Source organism: Malaclemys terrapin, chromosome 8 (assembly GCF_027887155.1).
Source record: "Malaclemys terrapin pileata isolate rMalTer1 chromosome 8, rMalTer1.hap1, whole genome shotgun sequence".
Lineage (NCBI taxonomy): Eukaryota > Metazoa > Chordata > Testudines > Emydidae > Malaclemys > Malaclemys terrapin.
The window spans coordinates 69,096,381-69,115,877 of NC_071512.1; the positions used below are offsets into that span (position 1 = coordinate 69,096,381).

The 19,497-nt window shown below is 41.9% G+C and overlaps 1 protein-coding gene across 4 annotated transcripts in view; it reads right to left on the reverse strand.

Moving 5' to 3' along the window:
• NTNG1 (netrin G1) overlaps positions 1-19,497 on the reverse strand; it is a 234,529-nt gene that overhangs the window by 119,108 nt on the left and 95,924 nt on the right. For all 4 annotated transcript variants that reach the window (XM_054038089.1, XM_054038086.1, XM_054038087.1 and 1 more), the window contains exon 3: positions 11,605-12,245. In XM_054038089.1, coding sequence (XP_053894064.1) covers positions 11,605-12,245 — 641 coding nt within the window. The remainder of the gene's footprint in view (positions 1-11,604; positions 12,246-19,497) is intronic.

Sequence of the window (19,497 nt, forward strand, 5' to 3'; positions counted from 1 at the left end):
GGGGATCATAAAGTATAGGAAGGTTAGAAGCTTTGTTTTTGTTTATTTGAAATAGAAACAGCGTTAGCTTGCTCCATCGGGATTATTTTTTATAACATTTTGACTAAAAATTTCCTGCGTAATTCTGATAGTTTTATGGCAGTGCATCAACTTCAGTGCAGTTAACTCTCATAGACTCATAGACATTAAGGTCAGAAGGGACCATTATGATCATCTGGTCTGACCCCCTGCATGCTGCAGGCCGCAAGACCCTTCCCTGGACTCTACCGTTGAAGTCCCCAATCCTGTGTTTTAGTGACTTCAATCGGCTGAGACCCTCCTGCTAGTGATCCCTGCCCCATGCTGCGGAGGAAGGCGAAAAACCTCCAGAGGCTCAGCCAATCTACCCTGGAGGAAAATTCCTTCCCGACCCCAAATATGGCGATCAGTAATACCCCGAGCATATAGGCAAGAGTCTCTAGCCTGACCCTTGTTGGCCATTATGCTGTTCATGTACCATTGCTTGGTTTTCCTTGGCTACTATGTTTTATCATTAAACCATTCCCTCCATAAACTTATCCAACTTAATCTTAAAACCAGACAGGTCCGTCGCCCCCACCGTTTCCCTCGGAAGGCCGTTCCAATATTTCACCCCTCTGATGGTCAGAAACCTTCGTCTAATTTCAAGCCTAAACTTCCCCCCGGCCAGTTTGTATCCATTCGTTCTCGTGTCCACATTAGTACTAAACTGGAATAATTCCTCTCCCTCCCTTGTATTAACCCCTCTGATATATTTAAAGATAGCAATCATATCCCCCCTCAGCCTTCGCTTTGTCAGACTAAACAACCCAAGCTCCTCTAATCTCTTTTCATACGACAGGTTTTCCATTCCTCTGATCATCTTAGTCGCCCTTCTCTGCACCCGTTCCAGTTTGAGTTCATCTTTTTTAAACATTGGAGACCAGAACTGCACACAGTACTCCAAATGAGGTCTCACCAGCGCCTTATACAACGGAAGCAGGACCTCCCTATCTCTACTAGATATACCTCGCCTAATACATCCCAAGACCGCATTGGCTTTTTTCACCGCCACGTCACATTGCCGACTCATAGTCATCCTGCGGTCCACAAGGACCCCTAGGTCCTTCTCCTCTTCCGTTACTTCTAACCAATGCGTCCCCATCTTGTAACTAAAATGGTTATTATTCGTCCCCAAGTGCATCACCTTACACTTTTTACTATTAAATTTCATCCTATTTCTGATACTCCAATTCACAAGCTCATTCAAGTCTCCCTGCAGAGTATCCCTATCCTCCTCCGAGTTTGCAACTCCTCCCACCTTCGTATCATCCGCAAACTTTATCAGCCCACTCTTGCAATCGGTCCCGAGGTCAGTTATAAATAGATTAAATAAGATGGGTCCCAAAACCGAACCTTGAGGCACTCCACTAGTAACCTCCCTCCAACCCGACAATTCACCCTTTAATACGACCCGCTGCATTCTCCCCATTAACCAATTCCCTATCCACCTCTGGATTTTCATATCGATCCCCATGTTTTTCATTTTAACCAATAGTTCCTCATGGGGTACTGTATCAAACGCTTTACTGAAATCCAGGTATATTAGGTCCACCGCATTTCCCTTATCTAATAAGTCCGTTACTTTCTCAAAGAAGGAGATCAGATTCGTTTGGCACGATCTGCCCTTCGTAAAACCATGCTGTAATTTATCGCATTTGCCATTAACTTCAAGGTCCTCAACTAGTTTCTCTTTCAGAATCTTCTCCAGCACCTTGCACACTACTGATGTTAAACTAACAGGCCTATAGTTACCCGGGTCACTTTTTTTCCCTTTCTTGAAAATAGGAACCACATTGGCTATTCTCCAGTCTAACGGGACTACCCCCGAGTTTACAGATTCATTAAATATAGTCGCTAATGGGCCTGCTATTTCCCGCGCCAATTCCTTCAATATTCTCGGATGAAGATCGTCCGGTCCACCTGACTTAGTCCCATTAAGGCGTTCTAGTTTTGTTTCTACCTCGGATGCGGTAATCCCCCATCCCGTATGCCCCTCTGTAACGGTGCTAGTATCCCTAATACCTTCATTGGCCTCATTAAACACCGATGCAAAATATTCATTGAGATATTGCGCCATGCCTAGATTATCTTTAATCTCCTCTCCGGCTATAGTCTTCAGCGGTCCCACTTCTTCTTTCTTTGCTTTCTTCCTATTTATATGGCTGTAAAACCTCTTACTATTACTTTTAATTCCCCTCGCTAAGTCCAACTCTTCCCGGCCTTTGGCCTTTCTCACTCTATCTCTACATTCTCTGACTTCACTAAGGTAAGTTTCCTTACTGATCCCTCCCCTCTTCCACTCTTTGTACGCTTTCTGTTTTTTCCTAATCGCCCCTTTCAGCCGGTCGCTCATCCAGCTCGGTCTAAGTCTCTTGCTTAGTAATCTTTTTCCCTTTTTGGGGATACAGGCCTCTGACAGCTCTTGCATCTTTAACTTAAAGTAATCCCAGGCTTCTTCTGCCTTTAGGTCCCTTAATACGTTTGCCCAATCCACTTCCCTTACCAGTCCCCTTAATTTGTTAAAATTGGCCTTTTTAAAATTATAAACCCTAGTCTTTGACTTAATTCTGGTACTCTTTCCATTTAGTTTAAAGCGAATTAGCTCATGATCACTGGAGCCCAAGTTGTCCCCCACTACCACTTCCTCAACAAGGTCCTCACTACTTACCATAATCAAATCTAAAATGGCCTCCCCCCTCGTCGGCTCAGCTACCACTTGATAAAGGAATTGATCCGCAACCACATCTAGGAACATCTGAGCCCTATTATTGCTACTAGCGTTTGTTCCCCAATCTATATCCGGGAAGTTAAAGTCCCCCATAATTACACAGTTTCTATTAGTATTTACCTCCCTTAATACATTAAACAATTCCTTATCCATATCCTGGGTCGATCCCGGCGGTCTATAGCACACCCCAAGCACTATCCCCGGAGAGGCTCTAGTAGTACTTTTACCCAGCTTGAGTATCGCCCAGATGGACTCTGTGTTATCTATTCCATCCACTATTATTTCTTTACAGCTTATTTCACTATTGACATACAATTTACATGGAGATTAACTGAGATCATACTCTCTTATTTCAATACTTCATTTCATATAATTTGTACAGAATGATGCACAACTTTTATCACAGCACAGTAACAGATGAAGAAAAGTGGCATCAGGAGATGAAGAAAAGTTAACTGGAGTAACTTTTTCTTTTAACCATTTGAACAATGTAGATACAATTAAAGATGAACTCAGATAAATTAGACTTTTTTCATTAGATTGATTTTTTTTAAAGTCCCTTAAATATTTCCATAAATCACAGTGGCAGAATACTGTTACAAGTAACTGATACTTCGTTACAAGTAACAAAGAGATTAACAAAGAGAGATAATAATCATCTGTGTCAAGAAAAACAAGTGAACATTCTGGGCTCAACCACTGATGCACTTCCTGCACTGATCAGTATCAGGAAAAATCGACTCCTGAGCATGTGTAATTCTCTCCCTAATGAAGTGCACAAAAATAACTGCATGCACACTATCAGTGGTGACTGGGATCACAGATTAGCAGCTGGGAAGAGAACCAGAGTGCTAATTATCAGACAGGCTCTTCCTCAAAGGGTGATGGTATAATGACAACACACATACTCAAATACTGTGTGTGATTTTCATTGCGTGTCTCTTTGACTGAGATTCTCACATAATCTGTCCCTGTGCTCCATGTATGAACAAAGGGTGGGCATAGAGGGACAAGGTTGACTTTGACCCATCTAACTTACACCCTGTTTCTCATGGCCTCCTATGGGCCATGGGCAGCAGGGAATAGCTGGAGCACTGTACCCCAACAATGCACATCCTTTACAAGCCAACTATGACAAAGCCTGGGAGCAGAGCAGTTATAGAGCTGCTCTTGCAGCTTTACACCAGTGCAGGGTGTGTTTTCAGGGACCATCCTGTCTCATTTAAGATCCCTCTGTGCCACTAGCATGGTCTAAAGGGGCCTTAGTGGAACAGAGAATCAGTCCCTTTATTTCTGGATCAGTGTGTTAAGTTTAGAATTGGTTACCATGGCATTTAAAGTGCTGAAAAAAGACAATAGTGTGAGTAGGAAAAACACTATGCTTTGCTTCAGTACAGAAGATATCATTGCTGTTGCTTCCTGTAAAATAGTTGAAAGATTTTAAACTTTTAACACAGTAATAAACTATATTGCTGTAGCTATAACCTCAACTTTGAAGAACACTTAGTGCCTTGAACCTTTCAGACACATGGACGAATAGATTTGTAAGATTATTTAACTGTTTGTGTTTGCCTAAACTCTTTGATATAAAAAACTTGAAGAAAAGAAAATTCCTGCCTGAAATGATTTGTGTTGGAATCGCTGAAGTTATTCACAAAGGCTCTTTGAATGCTTTGGACCATGAATTCGACTCCAAAGCAACACAGTAGGGATACTTCTATTTCATTTCATTAGGATTTTCCCTTATGTCTCTTTAACGTTGAATGACAAAGTGAATTATACAATGAAAGTGACTGGTTCCACTCCTCACAAAAACATCGATCCTATAGGATGCTGAGCACCTTCAAAGGGAAGCTGATGGAGGTCAGTAGTTTTTATGGAAACTCTTGACTCCTTATAAAATCGGGCCAAAGAAGACGATCAAATAACAAAGGTGGTTAGTGGAGATTGAAGTTTTAAATACACCTGCACTTAAATTATACATTAGAAATTAAGGACCCAATTGTACCCTCAGTTTCATAGGTTCCCTTTGTAGTCATTGGAAGATTGGGGCCTGTCTGATTAACCTTTGAGTTAACTGATAGTACTTAAATACCAGCATGGAAGTTGAGAATAAAAACTATTTGAGAACATGAGTGGTAGTACACAATAAATTGATGTACCTTTGGAAAGACTGTTTATCTGGGTGAATGAATACTGAAATCATTTAATTACTTCAATTCATGATGTTTTGCTTAAAAAAAGCCTCAAAGTGTTTACAGAAAATGAAGGCTCCTTTTAAAATACATTTTACTGTAGATATACAAAAATCATTTTCTATTGGCACTTGGGAGTTAAGGATAAACTGACAAGCTCTTAAATACATAAGCTCTTTTTTCCTGTCCTCTAATGAAGTTCATAATTTAATTGCAGGAATTATTTGATATATTCACTCCAATCACTTGTGAAAACCTCAAAGGAAAACAAGTTGTTCATACAAGTATTCTCTTTGTAAATCAAGAAATCCTCAAGTACAGTAAATACATACAGTACTCCAAAAAAAAAAAAATGGCATTCAATTGTCCACTTAAAATCTTGCTGTTAGCATATCTTTATTTTGAGGGTTTGAGGCTTGAATTGAAGCTTAATGAGAAAATTTCCTGTTAACTAAAGTACCTCTAAAATTTGAAAGTTCTGTGGGGCCCAAAGTCTGCTTTTGGGTAAAATACAGAGAATTGCCATTAAAGTAAACAGTGTTATCCAGATTTACAACAATGTAACTGAGGGCAGGATTTAACCCACTTGGGGACAAATTCTGAAGCATAGGGCACTTATGCATAAGCCAGAAAATACAAGCATTATAACCTGAGCCATTTCTTTGTGAACATTCACTGCAATTTGCACATCAGGTCACAGACCATGGATAGTAGAATCTGTTCTTTTCAAGTGACTGTTTAAGCCTGGTCACCCACTTCCAAAACAGTGAGGTCTTATAAAAAATGGACACTTTAGAACCAGAGCAGATTTTGGGGCATACTGACTGAAGAAACAAAGAGAACAGGAACTATGCTTTCCCCAAGAGTAATTTATTCAGACTCTTGGGTGGATTACATTTAGCACAGACAATGTGAGGGAGAGAAATTGTTAAAACTGAGGAAAATTTTCACTTACGTAATGTAAGACAGAGGTTGCTATTACTGCTGAAACTGGAGCTGAGACAGGGTCAGATAACCTGGAGCTCAAATACAGAAGCCTCAAGCAGAGGAAGAGTCTAAAAATAAATTCCAAAGGGCGTAACAATACATATTGTATAGAGTCTGGATATTTTAGCTTTTAGAGGAAAGTATTGGCTCTTAGATTGAAAAACTAACCACCAATGAGCAAAAGTGTCCTTCACCTTAACCTGCCAATCATTTTTCAAACCATGGGGGCAATAATTTTCCACTATTATTAACCTGAACTTTAGTCAATATACAGCATATAACACACATACCATTAAAAGTATAACAGTAAAACTGAACAGTTATTTATTCTGTACTTTAAGAATTAACATGGTTACCCTTCTGGATCCCGATCCAAAGCCCCTTTCAGTCAATAGGAGCCTTTCCCTGGGCTTCAAAGACTTGGTATTAGACTCTTAATGAACATTTCCTACAGAAAGCATAAGTGACTGTCACTCACAAGTGACTGTCAGGACATAACTTTTCAATTAATCAAAGATATTCAGAGCCATAAAATCCTCCTCTTCAAGCAGCGTAATAAGAAAAAAATTTAGAGTTTAGTCTCATGGACCAGCCTTTGATTCTTTCTGCTCAAAAAGAGATGAACAGAGCAAATGTCTACCCTCTCTTACTTGCCCATCTTGACAGGCTTTATTTATTCATTAGTTGACCTTTCTAGCCATTAGGACCATCTTGCTTCAGCAGTTAATTAACACAAGTGCCATAATTTAATACAGTTAATGCTACTTGATGCCCTTTAATGTACCTTCCATTAGTGATATTATTGTAGTATTACCCTGTAAATTAAAATGAGATCAAGACTAAGAGAGGCTTTCTTTAATTAAGGTACTGGCACACTACACTTGTCCATTATTCACCAGAGAAAATCACCCTGATTTAGTGAAGCAGACCATCCATAAGTCAGAATTAGTTCATGAGGATTATCAGGTTTCTTGAATAATGTGCATGCAATGGGGTTGCTGAAATTGCTAACAGCCATGTTTCCTCTTTTTTCATTATCTTAACAAACACACAATGAAAGCTGAATAAACAACTGGTAATAGAAAAACTGAAGGGTTTATCAAGAGGTTTTCATCTCTAATACAATAAACATCAAGCTCATTTCACAACAAAATGCAACGGAATGAGAAAACAAATTATATATTAAATGGGCAAATTTGCTAGCTTGAATATGTTGCGAGGTATTAAAAAGCTGCATATTTAACACGGCAGTTTTCAGACAAATACTTTTCACAGACATTGATCCCTAAAATTCAACAGGAAACAACTGACACAGAAACTCAGCTTCCTTTAAAAATATGCTGTTAAGATGATTTGTTATTTTAACTATCCTCAACCTACAGATGAATGTTACAGCATAAGCTACAGCATTAAAAAGAGTCTATTAGCATCACTCTTCCACAGCATGCCAAGTTACTCAGTAACCTCTCTTTGCATGTTATCCTTATGGAATAGCCCAGACTAGCTCTTCAATATCCAGAATATCAAACATCATGGCTAAACTTTAAGGCCCAATTAACTTATTGGATTCAGGTACTACTGGTGGAAAATCCACCTGGATTAGATATATAGTGGAGTAACACTTGGGGTTCCGAGTTGCCCAGTGAGGCCAGCGGTCAGGTAAGAGACAAGGCAACTGGGAGTACTGCTGATTCACAGAATCTTCAGGCCAGCCTCTGTCAGTGGTCTTCTGCAGAGCACTGGTGATGCTTAAATCTGTCTTTCCCTCATGGAGGATGGCAGTAGTACTACAATAGGGTTGCCAACCCTCCAAGACAGTCCTGGAGCAGGCAACCTGCGGCCCATCAGGGTAATCTGCTGCCGGGCTGCGAGACTGTTTGTTTACATTCATCGTCTGCAGGCACAGCCACCCACAGTTCCCAGTGGCTGTGGTTTGCCGTTCCCGGCCAATGGGAGCTGTGGGAAACGGCAGCCAGCCCGCAGCTCCCATTGGCCGGGAACAGCTAACTGTGGCCACTGGGAGCTGCGGGCGGCCGTACCTGCAGGCGGTCAATGTAAACAAACTGTCTTGTGGCCCGCCAGCAGATTACCCGCATGCGGCCGCAGGTTGCCCACCACTGTCCTGGAGTCTCCAGGAATTAAAAATTAATCTTTAATTAAAGATTATGTCGTGATGAAACCTTCAGGAATACATCCAAGCAAAGTTGGCAAACCTATACTACAGCCTGCTCTTTCTTGGAGTGGCCAAAGGTTCACAGGGTGCTGAGAGCACCGTGACATGTGCATGGGGATGGATCAAGCTCTAATTTTTTTTATTTATTTATTAATTTATCAGCATACTTTGGGGGAAAAACAGCCCAGCAAGAGGTGTTTTTCTTTTTTCATTAGCAACGGAGTGATAAAGGCACACACACGAATTTAATCTACTAGGATAGGATTACATAGTAGATAACCCCTGGTAGCTGGTGTCTGATTATTGTAGTTTAGCCAAAAAGCAACACCATCAGATAAATTCTCTGTACAGTCACACTTAATTTTTATAGACAATTTGCTATGGGATTACTATTTCCTTTAGCTATGTTTTGGAAGGCTTCTGTTTGGATTCCCTTACAACACTCTCTTTCTCCTTCAGATTTATGCGATGAGACACTGATAGTCTAATTAGAGACAGACTGCTTGCCGAAGTTCAGAGGTTTTCCAATGTGGACCTGCACCTTCTCAAAGTATGGTGTTTTTTTAACCCTGGGTTTTGTTCTGGTCCATCTCTACATCTAGTCTACTTGAGAGTGAGGAAATGACAGAAGAAAGGATACAGGAGAACTGAACTATATGCTGTAATTCTGATTACTATAGTAGATATCCAAACCACTATTACAAGCTTCCCATGTTCCACTAAGCTTATTACAAGATTCATGAACAATATTAGTCTATGGGCAATATTCCATATATGTATTACATTAAAATTCTTAATGCAAAAGCAATGATCCAATGTTTTTGTATTTTTAATTAATCATCCTGTATCTATGTATTTCACATGGGGCACAAATAATTGTAACTGTAGCAAATCAACTGTGCAATGAAACTCATTTAGATTTGCACAGTTCTTGCTCATTAAAAATATATTTTCATTGAGAAAATGCACTGATAAATCCAGAGCCATGTAAATAGCAGATTTTCTGCCTTATATATTTTAGCTGAATATTAAAAATACAAGCAAAATTGTATCCGTTTAATTCTGCCAGGAATTTTTTGCAACATATAAAATTGATTTCCTTGCATGTATGAAAATGCTTAGAGACATGCAATGTCTTCCATATAAAAGAGACTAAGGGCTGGTCCCCACTTAGTCCGGACTTCGGACTAAGGTACGCAAATTCAGCTACGTTAATAACGTAGCTGAATTCGAAGTACCTTAGTCCGAACTTACCGCGGTCCAGACGCGGCCGGAAGTCTCCCCCCGTCGACGCCGCGTACTCCTCTCGGCGAGCTGGAGTACCGGCGCCGACTGTGAGCACTTCCGGGATCGATCCGGGATCGATTTATCGCGTCTTAACCAGACGCGATAAATCGATCCCAGAACATCGATGGCGTGCCGCCGGACCAGCCGGTAAGTGAAGACTAGGCCTAAAAATACCCACTTAAGTAATCCACTAAACAGCAGTAACAAACACACAGTCAATAGCGTGCTATATAATCTCCTTGTCTATTGCATTAATGTCAATTATCTTTTGCTTACTACAGAATGTACATGATATTCTTTATCCTTCCAGTAAGTTAAGTGGATTTTTGTTTGTATGCAATCAAAGATTATTGATATTGCATCAGTCCTCAATAAACTCTGAAAATAAAGTTGTTTAAAAAAGACATTTTGGACTCTTTAGTTTAAAGAGGATATGGATAAGAGGCACAAGGTGCATGAAAGAGGTAAGTAAAATAATAAAATATATGGAATCGGTCCAATTTATCTCATCTGATAATACAAGTACAAGGGGACACCTAACATATTTAAAAATAACACACACAAAATTGCTAAAAAGAAATACTTTTTTTACACAATGGGAAATAAATCTGTGAAACTTGGTACCACAAAATATAATAAGGTCAAGAGCTTAGTGGGATTCAAAAAAAGGTTTAGACAGTCATGGGGGAAAAAATGTATCTCCAACAACTACAGTACTGTAGCAATGATTAACGTTTTCAGAGGATATCAGTCCTCATGCTTCAGATAATAAACTAACCCCTAGCTTCCTGGTATTAGGAATACACTTTCTGCATAGGCACTTTTTGCACAAATGTCTGTTTCTATTATGAGACATTTATACCTGGTATTAGCCATTGCTGGACACAGGATGGCCACCTGTCTAAAGCAGCAGTTCTCAAACTTCATTGCGCCATGACCCCCTTCTGACAACAAAAATTATTATATGACCCTCTTCCTCCTTCCCCCCGGGGGGGAGGGGGGATATGTGGAAGAGGACCAAAGCCTGAGCCCTGCCACCCCAGGTGGGTGGGGGAGGGGCCAAAGCTGAAGCCCAAGAGCTTCTGCCCTGAGTGGGGGGCATATAACCTTAGCCCCGGGCAGTTGGACTCAGGCTTTGGCTTGGGCCCTGGACCCCAGCAAGTCTAAGACCAGCCTTGGCAACCCCATTATAATGGGGTCATGGCCCACTTTGGGGTCCCAACCCAGTTTGATAACCCCTAGAATCATAGAATATCAGGGTTGGAAGGGACCTCAGGAGATCAGCTAGTCCAACCCTCTGCTCAAAGCAGGACCAATCCCCAGACAGATTTTTGCCCCAGATCCCTAAATGGCCTCCTCAAGGATTGAACTCAAAACCCTAGGTTTAGCAGGCCAATGCTCAAACCACTGAGCTATCCCTCCACACCCCAGTCTAAAGCAATGTGGCAATGACTATGTTCCTATCTAAATTAGTCTTGTGTTATTCAAACCATTTGTTTATTTTTTATACTTAATCTTCAATCCATTCTAGAACAGTCTAAAGCATCTGTAAGGGACACTAGCCTGCATGGTCTTCATTCTCTCAAACAGAACTATACCCTGCAGAAAGGGTGAAATTCACCCCACTGCAGAGGTCTCATCCAAGGCCCTTCAGACCAATTACACCTTACAGCAAGGGCCTGAATTAAAGCCAAGTGATTTCAATGGCTTTAGGCCATAAAGGCATAAAGGTACCCTGGCCTGGAGAGCCCTGTGGAATGTCCCTTAAACTGAGATCAAATATCAGGAGGTAGCCATGTTAGTCTGTATCCACAAAAACAAAACATCTGTTAGTCTTTAAGGTGCCACAGGACTCCTTGTTGTTAAACTGGGATGAATTTCACCCTCAGACATAAAAGGTTGGACATCCCTGACCTAGTGTAAGAAGCTGTTAAAAGTATTCCACTCTTAAGATGTACAGAGATTTGTCAAGTTTAGTGACAGTAGAACTTTGATGACTTAGAAATGCTGAATCAAAAGTGTCTAATGCTTTCAGAAACTGGTTTTTACTGAGCTACATTTTTGGGAAAACATTTCAGTAGAAATTGCTGACATTTTGAGGGAGGATAGAAAATTGTGGATATCCTTTAAGGCCAGACATATTTACCCTTTCTTAAAGACTCATATTCTCTTACCTTCCATATACCCTTATATCTGAGATTGCATAAAAGTAGCGTGCCAAGTGTTGCTCATCTACATATATTTCCCCAGTTGCTGGTCTGAGCAATCTGATCCTCAGGTCTGTGATGGTAAAGAAATCTCTCAGCTTCTTGGTTGTGTCAAGCTGGCCATACAGGGAAGCCATATTATGAAGCCGAGGTCCAGCAAAAAATGCAAATCGATCTTTGATCTCAAAGTGGATGATTTTACTATTTGTCATGTACCCAGTGGAGTATTCTTCTGTGCAAATGATTTCTAGGACTGTGTGCTGTGATAAATCCTTCACTGATTTGGGATCCATATGGAAAGCATCTAAGCAGTCTGTGGCATAATACTGGTATGGTTGCCATGTTCGCCCATAGTCAAGTGATTTCTCCAGGATCATTTGGTCTGGACGGCCAGATTCAAAGGTGATAACTATGTTATCTGTTAGTTCAATGGTTTTGTTCCAGGAGAGGGTAATGTTAACCTGGAGAGGTTTGGGATAATCTTTCCAAGTTGTAGACTGCCAAAATGTGGAGGGATGTCTTCCTTCAAGATCAAACATCAGTTCAGGTGGATGTGCCAGTTCATTGGTAGTTGCATCACATTCATTATTGCACATGTAGGGATTCCCCTATGAACGAAGAACAAAACAGTTTTACAAGCAGCATTATATGAATGACTACAGTACATAAAGGCATTCTTTGCTTGACAAATTAGAATTGCCTTTTTATTGTTTATGAGCAAATCTAAGAAAGAAAATAAATGTTTGTAGGGAAGATTTTTGTTTATCTTAACTAGATTTCTCCCTCACACAGATTCTTTGCCTTTGTAATTTATGTGGCTTTCTCAGTGGTTTTGGAGAAAGAAAACAGTTTATTTATCCTGAATGTGTTGAGCCAGTAATCTAGTCACAAAAGCACAAGAACAATAAGCAAATGTCTAAAGACTCAATAACTCTGATTCTTCTTAGAAAGATGTAGCAGCGAAGCAAGGAGAATTTCTTTTTAACACAAGTACATTCCTCAAGAGCACAGTTCATAAAAAAGTCACTTTTAGGAGAAGTGCTTTAGAATCAGCAATACATTCTCTATGTGTGCAATATGAAACAATACCCACTACAGCTTTCATGCTTCCTTTTCCCCTGGCCTCAAATTTATCACGCTTAACTGTGCTCCTGTTTAGTAATGTCTTCCCTTAAAATGTTTACACTGTTCACTACAAATCATTAGAAACACAGTGCACTACAAGCTCTGGAGTTTGATCCAGACACCTACCACCCTATTAGCTAAAGGCTAGCGAAGCACTTCAGGAAAGACTTTTTACCAGACACGGGCTCCAATTTATCAGGACAAGATAATCCACCACTTGAATAGGTGGGAGATGTCACGTCAGCAGGCCCAGCTGGAAGGCTGCTGACGTGGCTGGAGGTTTGAACTGTGTGTCAAGTTTAAAAAAACAACACCACCACATAAACTTACCAATAATGTGTAGCTTTTACTAGTACTTGTCCTCTATAGCAAGGTGAAAGTGAATTATTCTGCTCTGGGCCTTTTGATGCACTAACTTGCACACTGCAATCTTCTTCCTCCTCACAAAAGCTACTTCATCTGGAGGCTGGGGATAACTTGATAAACCATTGCAAGCTATTGGCTACTTTAAGCTGTCCTGGATCATGTCTACCTAATCTAGAAGCTTTCATCAGTACATTAATATTTGGCTACTTAATCATTATTTGTTTCAGAAAACAATTACTGCTCTGTATTTTTTAGAGTTAAATTGCAGCGGCTGGGCATCTATACTGTCCCATCCATGCATAAAGGTTCCTCTTCCTCACATTAACAGAAGTTCGACTCACATATTGATGGGAGAATAGTCCCTTATGTAATTAATTTTCTTTTTTTTTCCTTATCATTCCAATTATGTTTGTTTCCATCTCAAGACCTTAGGGATCTGAAGCTTTGCAATCCCACCCACTGAATGAGCTAGGTCTCAAATAATGAGTTTCCACCTTGGTCACTGCCACAGTCCCTGACATACTCAAGTTAAATGCAAGAAAAAAGTCTTAAGCACTTACTCTGACCTCCCTAGAGGCAACTTTCTCCTTCCTACTCAGAGAAATACTTTCTCTCATTCTTTCCCATTAATGTAGCTGAATCCCAAAACCGACAACAATTCATTGAGACTCAAATATAATGCAAGAGAAGAAAATGGGTTATTTGAAAAACAGAACACTGCTTATTAAATTGACAGACTCTAAACATGTAGCTGGAACTGAGAAGATCCTTGTTACAGTTTTCCTGCTTTCAAGCTCAGGATCACTATTTCCATTATAGAATCATAGGCCTAGAAGGGACGAAATAAAGCAGAGGGAAAAATAACAATATAGTCTAAGCAGGATGGATAAGCCACTAAGTTTTTTATATTTTAAACTCAGTTTAAAAACATACTCAGAGACACAAATGCAAAGATCTGCAAACTTGCTCGGGCTTTTTTCAGGAAGCCTATAAATACTGTAGAATCTGTAAGGATTTATATATTTTAAACATATGTAAATGTGCACTTTACAGAAAGAGGTCAGCGTTATTACTGGAAATTTACTCAAACAATATGGTCACTTCAGTCTGTCCATGTGAAGCTATCAGTATAGCCATGAACATGCATGCTACAATCTCCTTTCTGGCAAAAGCTACTTCATCTAGAGTTCAGGAATATCAAAACAGAGAAAATCAAAGCTACTGGATAGCAAGTTACAGACATTTATATTAAGCAGAACAGAAAGATGGCTTTGGTCTTCTACAGCACAGCCAGAAAACACACATGTGGGTCTGTTGTCATTTTTATGTTAAAAACTATCCACTGGTCCCAGGATACCAGCAGAGACTATGTTTCATGAACCAGAATGGATAAAGGAAGGCTATTTACCTTACAGTAACTGGAGCAGACAGTAACTGTACAATGAAATTAACTAGATGATTGGGTGGGAAAAGATTGAACTTTGCTTGTTGTTTTCAGATCAATCTTTGGGCAGGTGAAGAGGCTTCACAAAACTGTATGATTGCTAATGATGTATGTAGCAGATGTAGTCAGTGAATGCAACCTCCTTCCAGCGACAGGGCTTGCCTTAGGGACAATCAAAACAGGTAACTTCAAGGTAGTCAGACAAACTTTACTGGAACAAACTCTCCCATCTCTACATTTTAGAGAACAGCATGGTCTAATGTGGTTGGGCCACCAAAAGATTTAAGGCTGATCTTGTTTGTTGGCAAATACTGTAATGTGCTGCTGAGACCAGGTTTATGCTACAGACTTCTGTCGGCAGAGCTATATCTCTCAGGGATGTGAAGAGGTGTGGTTCTCTAACCAACACAGCTGTGTTGGCAGAAGCCAATAGTATAGATGCAGTAATACCAGCAAAACTGTACTTTACTATACTGGTACAAAGTGCAGCTTCTGGTATTGCTGCATCTGTACTAGGAACACTTTGCCAGTACAGTATATTGGTATTCTCATATCAGTAAAGTGCTCCTAGTGTAGACGTAGTCTGACTGCTACCAAGCCACCCTAATCCTGTTTGTGAGATCTCTGATTGTTGTATTATTGCTCTCTCCAGGCTTCCATGCACAATGCAAATGAAATATTCCATAATTAATGAAACTCTATGTGTCGCCAGTGCTGCTATTCTTCACAAGAGAGAGAGCTGCATTTTAATTCCTATCTGTTTATACTGTGCTTTGGGATGGAAGATGTTGTATAAATTCAAGTTATTACTGACCTTATAAAAATCCACTAGATATTAAATATTGGATCTTTTGGGTTTATACCAAACAGATATTGATTCTGTGAAGAGTCCAAATGAGAACTCAGTTCATTGGGGATGAAATTCATCCTGAGCTGAGGGTCAGCACAAATCCTATGGACCACTTCATATTAATTAAAACCTATTTTCAGGCAAGCCTGGTCCAATGGACGGGGTAGATTTCACCCCCTCTGAGTTTTTTCACTGAAAACAAAGAGTAATCATTACCGCTGTCAGAACTGCCAACTCCAAGTGTTCAAAAATCATGGCCTGAAGAAAACATGAGATTGACTTAAAATCTCCATCCATCCATCCTTTGGCTTCTTTTTATTTGCCTTTTGGTTTTTGAATCTTTAGGGTGCACTTGGCTCACATTTTCAAGTTTTTCTCAACAACTATCAGGGCTAGGAGCTTACTCTGTTTTAAATGAAGGCTGAGAGTCTCATATTTTCACAAGATTCCAAGATTTGGGACTTGGAGGAAACACTAAATACCATAGGACTTGGAATAAAATCATGAAGCTAGCAACAATAAAATATCTAAATCAGCAATTCTCAAACTTCATTGCACCGTGACCCCCTTCTGACAACAAAAGTTACTACATAATTGGAGCTATTTAAGAATATAAGAATGGCCATACTGGGTCAGACCAAAGGTCCATCTAACTCAGTATCCTGTCTTCCGATAGCGACCAATGCCAGGTGCCCCAGAGGGAATGAACAGAACTGGTAATCATCAAGTGATCCATCCTCTGTCACCCATTCCCAGCTTCTGGCAAACAGAGGCTAGGGACACCATCACTGTCCATCCTGGCTAATAGCCATTGACTACTCTCAGCTAGATGGACCTTTGGTCTGACCCAGTATGGCTGTCCTTATGTTCTTAAATAGCTACAATCATGAAATTTATGATTTTTTAAATCCCATGACTGTGAAATTGACCAAAATGGACCGTGAATTTGGTAGGCCCTAGTTATATTGATATCCATTTTAAGGCCCCTTTACACAGCCAGAGCAGTGGTTTAAATGGGCATTAGTGTAAATGATTCTGGATAGCTATAGTTTCATGAAATATGAATATCCATTTTCCCTCACTTTCATTCAGGCAATGGGGAACTTGCCTCTGTTTGTGATTTGTCTTCCTGTCCCTATGTTTTAAGATAATGTTAAAATTCAGGGTGTCTGATTACATTACAATAAAATAGATCTTTTTCTAATTTACTCTCAGTGCTGTTATAATCTTGGCCTTCACAGCGTCCTCTGGCAAGGAGTTCCACAGGTTATTGTGCACTGTGTGAAGAAATACTTCCTTTTGTTTGTTTTAAACCTGCTGCCTATTAATTTCATTTGGTGACCCTTAGTTCTTGTGTTATGAAGAGTAAATAACACTTCCTTATTTACTTTCTCCACACGCGTCATGATTTTATAGACCTCTATCATATCCCCCCTTAGTTGTGTAACCCCTGTTTGTGTTTTTTTCTGGGGAGCCTTGGAATTTCAGGGTCTTGTGTTGCTCCTTCCCCAAGCCCTGTTGGTGTTTCCCTGAAGCTTCCTAATGGTCTGCTGCAATCTCTGAGATACCCTTGCATGATCTGTCTTGTTTTGGCAGTCCAAGGCATAGTGACCATCTCTTCCACAGTTATAACAGAAACCTTCTCGCTGGCTATCACCCCTCCTGCTACACTCCCCTCTTGAGGATGGCACAGTATGTCTCTGAGCCTTCACCATGGCCACTTCTCGGGTCAAATCTCTCAGTGCTGCTGCCCCTGACGGGGCATCTTCCATCTCTCCAAGCACTGTGGTGGTGCGACTCCCTGCCATCTTCGGCTGCACCATTGCACCCACTTGCAACAATCGCTCCTCCTCTTCACGTATCTCTCGAATGAGCTGTGGAATGGGGGTGGGTTTTGGGCCCGCTCCCTCAGCTGCAGTCGCCACAACATCAAATGGTGCCCCGAAGGATTTGGTCCAACTTAGCGGAATCAATGCGCTTGGTGGGGATGCCCTCCTTCCGCACTACCTGCTGTAGCAAATCCTCTAGTCTCCTGATGAAATCCAACAATCGTTCGTGGGGCTCCTGATAGGTATGGCGGAAATGATAATACAGGTCTTCACTGCTATCAGTAGTACCATAGACACTCTCAAGAGTGGTTAAATAGTCTTGCACTGTGGCAGCTGGTTGTGAGTCTTTCAGGGCTCGGATAATCGCATGGCAGGTCCCCTCAGACTCTCAAGCACACGTTTCTGCTTCTCAGCATCAGAGCATTCCCACTCTTGGACAAGTGGCACCGTAAAATCCCTCCAGGTCTCATAATCCTCCTCCCCTGGGGGTACAGGTGACACCCCCGAGAATGAACGTACCCGCTTGTATGGAGCACTTTCATATACCGGCCTCAATGCATCTTTGAGAGTGTTTCCCAGCTCTTTGGCCCATCCCACCAGGCTGGGTGCTGCAGGTGTTGGAGCCCCTCCTAATGCCAAAATTAATTCTTCTCTTGTCCGCTTCTCATCCACCATCAGAGCTTGCAATTTCTGCACTAAAGAATCCACGTCAAGTGACACAGGCACACTAGGAGGGGACTGCTCTGCCCCCAGAATTGTCCTGGGAATACCTTCTACTTGCACCTCTTTGGGCACTTTATCAAGATCTGTTTCCTTGGAGTGAGTACATAGTGCTACCATGCCCTTCACTTTGTGCCCTTCACATGTCCAAATACGGGTGTGGACCTTTACTCTCCTCAGTATTTCAGCTGCATCTAAGCTCTCCTCAATTTCATTTGGTTCCATCTCTTCTGGGAACCCCGCCACCAGCACAGCTTTGGTTACTGGGATTCGTGCCCCTCGGCACAGGTCTTCTAATAATCCTCTCTCCATTTTTTTTTTTTAACTGAGATGAAAGTCACTCAGGAGTTTCTTTGCTCTGTGAAGAAGAGCCCAGGGTGCACAACGTAGGGGTGTGTGTGTGTGTGTGTACTGCAAAGTCCCCACCAAGTATAACTTTAGCGCTTTCGTGGCCAAGATGGAGTCTGCTCTGCAGGCAGCTCTGGCCAAGAGATGGTGCGCGCAGGAATACAGCAGGAGAAATCCCTTCCACCCCGGGGGCACCTGTTCCAAACCCCCTAGAGTGAACACATACTCCCACAGGAAAAGTTCAGTGGATATAACAAGGGAAATATTTATTTACAGAAGGATGAGAGGAGAAAAACAACAAGGGGAAATATAGGGGGAGCAGTAACATCCAAGGCCAAGGCCCCACAGGCCCAGTAGTAGCACAGTCTGGAAGGGCAGACACTGAGCAATGTGTCTGCATACAGAGTTCAGGAGTCCTGAGCAAAGTTCCAGTCCAGTGGTGAGTCTTGGGTGCTCCTGGTCGTCTTTGGCGCCAGTGAACTTTCCCCCAACAAACCTCTCCCGTGCCCTCTTCTGCCGCTCTCTGCAAAGCCACACAGAGCGACCACCTCCCCACTTAACTATCTAGCAACCTCCCTCCTTGTTCCCAATGCAGAGTCAGATAGGGTTACCACTCATCTGGATTTACCCGGACATGTCCTCCTTTTGTGTGCTAAAAATAGCGTCCGGGGGGAATTTGTAAAGCACTCACAATGTCCGGGATTTCCCCCTCCCCTGGCAGAGCAGAGCGAGCGGCTGGGAGGGCTGCAGGAAACTCCCGGGCTGGACTCCGGAGCAGCTTCCTCCTCCCACCCCCCCCTCCCTGCATTCTGAGCCGGCCGGCAGCTCCTCCTCCTGCAGCCCGCTCCGGCAGCCCTGTGCAGGGCCAGGGACCGGGTTTTGTGTTGTGCTGGGGAGCTTAGCCATGTGTCCGGCTGGCACAGAGCCCAACACCCTGTTCTGAGCAGCAGGGTAAGGGGGGGCAGGAGAAGGGACAGGGAGGTTCTGGATGGGGCAGTCAAGAAACGGGTGGGGGCTTTTGGAGGGGAGTGGAGAAAGTTTTGGGCAGTCAGGGTACAGGTAGGGGGTAGGGTCCTGGGGGGCAGTTGGGGCGGGGGGCTTAGGAGGGGGCAGTTAGGGGACAAGGAACAGGGAGTCTTAGGTAGGGGGTGGGGTTCTGGAGGGCAGTTAGGAGCAGG